Raw genomic sequence first — 8,624 nt, forward strand, 5'->3', positions numbered from 1 at the left:
CTGTTTCCAATAAATTTCTTCACGAGCTAAGATTTCTTCATACCGAGCCAAATTGATTTTTTCCTTTTGATATAAGATGTTATTCATCCCATACTTGATCACCTCTTCATTGATAATCTCCATCTCCTTCTCAATCTCTGTTTTTTGTGAAAAGATATTGCCAAAGTGTTCTTTATTCCAAATTGTTAATTGTTGCTTAATCTTTTTAAGTTTGGTTACTACTTTGAAAGTCTTGGAACCTATTACTTTAGTTTCATTCCACCAATTTTCAATAAGTTGTAATAGATTTTCATCTCTGAGCCACATCTTTTCAAAGCGAAAGGGAGTTTTTGTTGGTTTTAGTGCTTCTATTATTATTAATTGGACCGGGAAATGATCCGATCCAGAGAGTGGGAGGTCAGAGGTTTCAGATTACTGTGTCAGATTTCCACACAGGAAGAATCTATCAAGTTTTTCTGCAATGTTGCAGAAGCCTTATCTTCTATTATTCCAGGTGAAGGCTTCGTTCCTGGCTTTTAATTCCAGCAAGTTACATTTATGCGTCCAGTTCCTGAAATCTAAGCATGACTGAGTCATTTTGTTATTGCCACCCCACTTTTCTTTGGGGTCCAAAATTGCATTGAAATCCCCACCAATTAGGTAAGTTTGTTCATTATCGCTTAGAAGGAAATTCTCAATTTCATCCCAGACTTGTTTTTTTGCCTATGTTTGGGTGGGGCCATAAACATTAATTATAATGAAGTTTAAGTTACTTTTGATGCTTAAAACCTTTCCACACATCCAATTCGGGTTCTTCCTTATAAGTTTAAAGGAAACTTGCCTAGGGTCCCATATGATGGCCAGTCCACCAGATGCTCCATAGGTAGTTTGACCCTCAAGTTCTCTGATACCTATTTTTCTCTTTAAGTTTGTTAATTCACTATTATTTAGTTTGGTCTCCTGTATTAAGAATAATTTTGGGTTGTATTTGGCAATGCATCATTTTAAGATACACTGCTTGTTAGGAGCATTCATGCCCCTAACATTCCACGTGAGGAGTTTCATAGTTCATTGGGAAGGATCTTCCCCTTCCCTGCCTCAAAAAGGTTAGTAATTTTAGTCTAACCCACCGCACTTCCAGCCCTGGTGAGCAATTCAGAAATGGATTTCCTCCCCCGCTTTTTTAGGTCAGTGGCAAAGTCTGGGGGGGAGCATTACTCCATGGTGTTAGCAATCCTCAAGCATTCCATTTTTTCATTTGCCACAACACCAAAGGGGGGATTGGCCATATCCTCAGTGTCAAGTTTGCGTAACTCTCTGGCTAACAATGTTTTCTGTAATGCAAGTTCTTCCTCATCAACTATCTCATCAATAAATAACTCAATGAGGTCATCTGTGACAGAGTTGCCAACATACTCAAGTATACACTTATCTTCTAGTTCTCTTCTTGCATCCGCACCCATATCCTCAATGCTGTTGTCTGTGATGTGATTTTTTCCCTTTTTGTTCTTTCATTTTTTTCTTTTTCCTTTGCCTTTTTTGTTCTTATTCTTTTTCTTTTGTTTTAGACCTATAACCCTATCTTCTGTGATTGAAGCAAGGTTGCTTAGTGTTTTATCTTCCTCCAATGTGATCTTATTTTGAGCTGGTAAAGCCTCCTGGTCAATGGGGTTGGTCTCAAAAATTAGGGAGCCATTAGTTGATCCTTCGTCGCTTAAATTTGTGGGAGCCATGTCGGCTACTGGTATAGAATTCTATGATAAACTCTGTTTATTCGCAGTAGCTATCCTCCTATGTTCCTCTACTGGTTCAATAAGTGTGATTTCATTTCTTTTACTTTCTGTTTTTCTATGTGTGTTTTTTGATTCCTTAGCCCCAAGATATTGTTTGTTAAACAAAAAACTGCCCATAGGGTTGAATTTTATGTTCAACTCCACCTCCTTCATTGCCTTTTGGCATATTTTCTTTGACTCCTGAAAAGGGGGAATTACAGTCCTTGGAATGAAGTCTTCCACGAGGATCTCTGGTTTGATTTCATATATTGAATGGTTTGTGATAATTTTGATGGGATCAAATGTTGATTTTCCTATCTCAGCATTGGCTAGAATTTTAATATCGGAGGATTCCAGATAATTAACCTCCAAACCCTCAAAACCTCCTAGAAAATCTCCTAATTTTTTAAGGACATGACTATGGATTAATTCTACCGGCATATTAGGAAATCGAAACCACTTTGGAACCCTAAGTTTCTCAACGTCTTTAAAGGAGAAATTAGGTTTCCAATTAAAAAATTTGAAGCAATAGCCCTTAAAATATCTATGATTATTTTTAAGTAAATTGTTTTTAAGATCCGCAGTATTGCAATTGATAAATAAAAAATTGTTCTCTAAGCTCGTGATACTTATCTGATTTCCCATGAAGGATTTCAGCCATTGCTGGATCTTAGAGGTCGAAGCGCCATAACTGAACCATTTGCCAAAGAGCCCACGAGCATTGTAACATTCCCACAATTCATCGGTATGTTTGTCACTTATAATCATAATATTATCTATATTGACGTCGGACAACTTTTGAATGATTAAAGGACATTGCTTAAGGTAAAAATTGTCCCTTCTTCTGGTGGAGAAATTTGAGATAAATGAGGAGGGTTTTCTAACCCCTAGTTTGGTTATGTTTGCTCCAGAAGCCACATTATCATGGTTCCAAGAGAGAGACTTTGTCCGCAAGAGAGGAGATCTTTTTTTATTAGGGCACCCAGATGACAATATAACCCTTGAGTTATTGAGGAGAGCCTCCTTCTTCTTAGATAAAGTAATTCCCTGAATTTTACAAGGAGACCCTACCGTTCTCAGAGTTTGCTTCTAGACATTCATTGTCGGAGAAGCGAAGGGGCCTTCTGATTGTTTTATTGCAGGGAGTCGGTCAGTCGATGCCCCCAGGGCCCTTCTGCTAATTTCATTGAGCTTTAGAGTTGTTAAATTAGCCCCTGTAGCTTCTGGGATTAGGGCATTGAAATAATTCTCCAAGCGGGTAGCACTTTCTTGGGCCTCCAGAGGAGAAAAACTGTTCTGCCATTGTCCAAGATACCTCCCCTACCCGTAGAGATGTCGTGGGGGTTTCACAGAAAAGTTTTTGCTTTTCGCAGTTGTTTTCACATTCTTCATTCTTCTTTTTTTCGTATCATTTACAATTATCTTTATTATTTACATACAATAATTTTTTAATACAGATAAAAACACATATTAAAAGGACACAATACATAAAAGTTGTTATTATTTGTTTAGATTAGTTCTAAAGTAAAATAAACTAAATTTGTGTCATTAGGTCTAGAGGCATTCTACAATGATAACAAGTGGTGAAGTATAAAAGTGTGACTATGTTAATAAAAACTCTTACCTTTTATTTTAAATTTGAAATCATTTAAATACTTAAATATTAAAATTTTAAATATAATATTTTGACAAGTGTCACGTAGTGGCGAGTACTTGTTGTATATTGTAGTAGAAGTAGCAAGTATAGTAGTAAAAATCATAAGTATAATATAATAAGTATATTATAGTAGAAGTAACAAGTATATTGTAGTAGAAGTAATAAATATACTAAAATAAGTATTGAGTAGTATAGTTGGTTAATTCCATAATTTATTAAATTAGTCTAATTAGAGTTGCAAACTTCAATTTCAGATGCGTATCAAATTTGTAATAATGAAAATTAGTTATATTATAAAAAATATTTTTTAATTCAAAAGTATTTGGTTCATAGATAATTTTTAATATATATCAAATCTAAAACTAAACGCTTTTTGTAAATCTTAATTCATTATTCTAAATTAAATTGATAATAGTTATAATTTAATTGATTTATCTATAATTTATGTCAAAGTTTTTTTATTTCTATAAAAAATTTAAATACGAAAAAATAAAATAAAAATCATTAAATTTTAAATCCATTAATTCAATTTAAATTATATTATAAATTTCACATTATAATAATTTAATTTATAAGTCTTAAATTAAATAGAAAATAAAATTGCTTTAAAAATTAATTTATGATTTTTAAAAATAATATAAAAAATTATAATAATAAAATAATTCTCATTGATTTTAAAATTTATAAATATATTACAATTAATTTTTAACATAAAAGTAAAAATCATCGTGAGTATCTAAAAAGGCAATAATTTAATGATTCCTTTGTATAATAGGCAAAATGATTTTGGCCAATCAAATAATAATAATAATAGTAATAATAATAATAATAATAATAATAATAGTTAATTAGAAAAGTGAAATTCATTGCAATACTAGCATGCTAACGAGAAGTGTTAATAATAAATAAAAATTAAAAAAATTAAATGAAATGGTTTTTTTTTTGTTTGTGTTGTTCAAGTGGGAATCCCAACGGATTTGTCTCACGCCGAAGTTTTTTATCGGCCGGGAAATTTCTCCGTTCTCTGGTTTCCGTTCGGCAGAGGCAGCAGGATGGTAGAAAAGGTTGCAAAGTACGGCTTTAAACTCGTCGTTTGCATTTGCTGCAACGTCTCCAAAGCTTTTCGAACAAGGTCATTTTGTGCGTACCCTACAATCGAGGTATTCCACGAAATCACACTTCTTTGGAGAATTTCATCCAACGGTATAGTTCCCCTGAATGGTGAATGCTTCCGCATTTTGCGTACATGTCTATCAGGGCATTCGCAACTACATCATCTGATAAAATCCCCCTTACCACTATGCTTTGATGGATGTCTATACCCTACTCCAAAGCTCTTATTTTGGCACGGGCTGGGAGTCTGCTGGAGAAGGTGAATGGATCAGGTTGGACACTTGTTGATTGCATTTCCTGAAATGGCAATGCGGTCGAGAACAGTGGTGAGACAATTGAGCTTTTTGTTTAGTAGATACACAACCATTCACAAATTCTTCCATGGCTACATGAAAAGACAACTGCACAGAATTTTCATTGTTATAAAAGGAAAATAATACTTTGCACAGGTTATGGACATCCATCAAAGCTTAAAGGATAGAAGAATTGTGTCAAAATGTTGTCGTTACCGCTGCCCTGGTTGACATGTATGCCAAAAGTGGAAGCGTAGACACAGCACATGATCTGTTTGAGAAAATGCCTCAAACAAATGTGGTCACTTGGAATGCTATGATTGAAGGATATGTACTCCATAGATTTGTTGAAATGGCTTTAGAAACTTTCATGGAAATGCAATTGGCAGATGTAGAGCGAAATTCCACAATCTTTCCAAGCATCCTCCATGCTTTTGCCAAAAAGGGAGCCTTGAAACAAGGCATGAACATCTATCAAAGCACAAAGGATTGTAGAATTTCGTCAGATGATGTAGTTGCAACTGCCCTGGTTGACATGTATGCCAAAATGGGAGTTCGACAATAGAGCTTTGATATCCATCAAAGCATAATGGTTGGGGGAATGTTTTCGTAGACATATATGTTAAATGTGGATGTGTTTGCTTGGTGGCTTTAGAGCACATAATATTAAAAATAGATAATAAATATTTTAAAAGTTTTAGATCATGAACAATACAAGTCTTTGTAATATTGGAAAACATTATACCATTACAAATCATGTAAATTACATACTTCGATTTAGAAGAATGATCATTTTAAAAGAATGACAAACAATAGTCATTAAAAAATTGCTCAAATAAAGTGAAAAACTTGTAATCGTTGAATTATTTAAAAAATGAATATTTATTTTCATTCATACTAGATAATCACTATAATCTATTTGTAAGTATTTTGGTGGATTGTTTAATTTATATTTAGTTTAACTTTAATAAATTAAATAATAGTATATTTAATTTTAACAAATTTGATAAATTCATGTAAGTACCTTATAATTTTCATTAATTTTATTTACCAACTTAGATTTTATAGGAATATTTTTAAGTTTAATTGGAATTGGATATGTAAGTTTGATTAAAAAATTGATATGATTTATATATAATATTATAATGTCTTAAAAATAATAATAGAAATGTTATTCTAATGTCTAAAAAATATAATTAGTGATTGTTAAATTATTTTATAGTCATATTTAATTAATCAAATTCGTCTTGGAATTGGAGGTTCCCTATGAGAATGTGATATTGCAATAGTTGTTATTTTTTAGGGTTGCATGAAATTTTGGCATTTTAAATTTTTTTGAGATTTGTTGATTTGTATGGGAATGGGCTCTAATTAAAAAAATCCTAATGGTGAAATAGCATATTCTTTTTGTGTTTGTTTTAATTAAAGTATTTTAATTAATTATTATATACATATATCATATCACTCGTTTTCAAATATTGGTTTCAATTTTCAAATCTACTTTTCATCATCCTTGGGGACTTGATTCAAATCTTTTACAAGTTTTACACTTCATATTCAAAATGTATCTCATCAATTTTCTTATATTGATCATTATAAGGCAACTTAGTGCATATTTTTGTTAATTTGTGTATTATTGTTGCACTTAAAGACATTGATTGTTTATTCATTTTGAAATGAATGCTGGAATGTGGAAGAACATATAGGTCAAATGTCTATAAAGTCAATTTTGCATTGTTTTCTTTTAACATCATCTTAAGTATCATTGCATTCTTGTTTCTTGTCTTTGATATTGCACTTAGAGCTATAAAGTTGCCCCGCTAGAGATTTGACTAGAGAGAAAATGGTCCTCATAACTAAACATATTCCCTAAAGGTGTAATGCCCCATTTTCTATTGGAGACATTAATGAACAAAAGACAATTTAACATTTTTTTTTTCAATACAAAGGTGGCATTAAACAAGCCACATAACACTAATACATACACAAAGTGTCATAACATGTGACAAAATTCTTGGCATGGACATGTATGCATGATACATGGTAATGCAAGTAGGAGAATTCACCCTACCTTTGGAAAAGATACTAAGGTTGAACTAGAAACTCTTTCAACTTGTCACGAATCGTTTTATTTAATATTGTACAATTTAAAGATGTAATGTGATTTTGAAATTTAAAATAGATTAGATCATTCATAATCTAGTATGAGGAAATATAGTATGCTTTTTACTCCTGCAATTGATGTGAAATTCGACATTTAATATTCTTGTGGGTTTGTCAATACTGATAAAATTTTGAGTGCAAGTAATGCAAGATGAGGTGAAGGAGGTCGAAGGCAAGAACACGAATCAGGTAGAATTTCTTTTAACTGAACGACTTCGATGGAAAAGGGAATCTTTCGCACACCACATTAGGATTTATATTTGCATCTTGAAAGATGGATGATTTAAATGATCTTATTGAGTGTTTGTTCAAATTGAAATGATGAATTTGGAATGAGTAGTAGATTGATTTAAATAATTATACATGTGCATTGATTGCATGAAGTGAGTGGCGATTGAATTGAATTTAAGTTGCATGAGTAATGGTGAAATATTAAGCTTTATGGTTAAAAGAGATAAAATGTGTAGATGATTCGAAAACGAATATCGACCCTAGGTTTTTATGTCCTTCTTATTCAGATATGTATAATGTATGGAAAAGCGTACTAATAAGTACTTTTGTAAATTGGTCAATAATATAAAATGTATATGTATATAAGAATTCAATCATATACATTTATCAATATCCAATTATAGTGAAATTTGATTTCATCAAGACTTTTGTTTATACATGTACATAATCATTTGAGATCAAAAATATATACGCATTATATACATGTGTATATGAATTCTAATGATAATTCAATCACAGACTTATAGATAAGAGTGTAATTATCAAATATGTAAATAGGTTTGAGGAATTAAACTATTTTATAAAACTCCATAATATATATATATATATATATATATATATATATTGAATATTTAATTATGCTTAAGTGATTATTTTCTTATTTTATGATCATGACCATTCGAAATAATGTATTTATGAAATTAAATTAGGTAATGGAAATCCGATATATATATTTAATCAAAGAAAAGATTTATCAAAGAATTTATTCAAAAAAAAAGTTTAATGTTTAATATTAATGAAAAGTCATTTATAAATTATAAAACAAACCATATTACAAATATAATATTATATATCACTTTATTAAACAAGTTAATAAAGGTGGCAAGTTGAAATGGTAGTCGACCATTTGAAGCCAGAGGAAGAGCCACTTTGGTCGGTTTGTTAGCAGCCTTCCTCCACCCACGGTAGTCGCTGTCAAAGCCTTTAAACGCAGGTCAAAATGGTGGGAGGCAAAGTTGTTTAAGGTAGGCGTAGCTTAAGGGAGATACCACCGACTACCACTACTCTTATTAAAACGTAAATAATTGTAAAACACATAAGCCACGATATCTATCTTAATCGACATATATAAACAGAACTTAAATTGATTTAGACTTGGTATGCAACGTGTCTCTGCGGTGGATAAGCTGAAGTCGATAGATTCCATGCAGCAATCAAGCTCCCACTGAAACGGTTGGAAGTTTTAACAATAAGACTCGAACTTGCCACAAAACTAGGATGGTATTTAATTCATAAGACTGCGTGGAGATTATAGTTACAATCACATGACAATAGAAATAGTGGAACAGTAAATAAGACCCAGAGGATAGTAGCAAACATAGCCAAAGATTAGAATAAATAGACGTATACACACAC

General features: G+C 31.7%; 1 protein-coding gene across 1 annotated transcript; it reads left to right on the forward strand.

Moving 5' to 3' along the window:
• Positions 1-5,046: 5,046 nt before the first annotated feature.
• Positions 5,047-5,379, forward strand: LOC131875807 (pentatricopeptide repeat-containing protein At1g31430-like). The gene has a single exon (XM_059220486.1). It carries the CDS (start codon positions 5,047-5,049, stop codon positions 5,377-5,379), a length of 333 nt encoding a protein of 110 aa, XP_059076469.1.
• The last annotated feature ends 3,245 nt before the right edge of the window (positions 5,380-8,624 follow it).

This window comes from Cryptomeria japonica, chromosome 5 (genome assembly GCF_030272615.1).
Source record: "Cryptomeria japonica chromosome 5, Sugi_1.0, whole genome shotgun sequence".
Classification (NCBI taxonomy): Eukaryota; Viridiplantae; Streptophyta; class Pinopsida; order Cupressales; family Cupressaceae; genus Cryptomeria; species Cryptomeria japonica.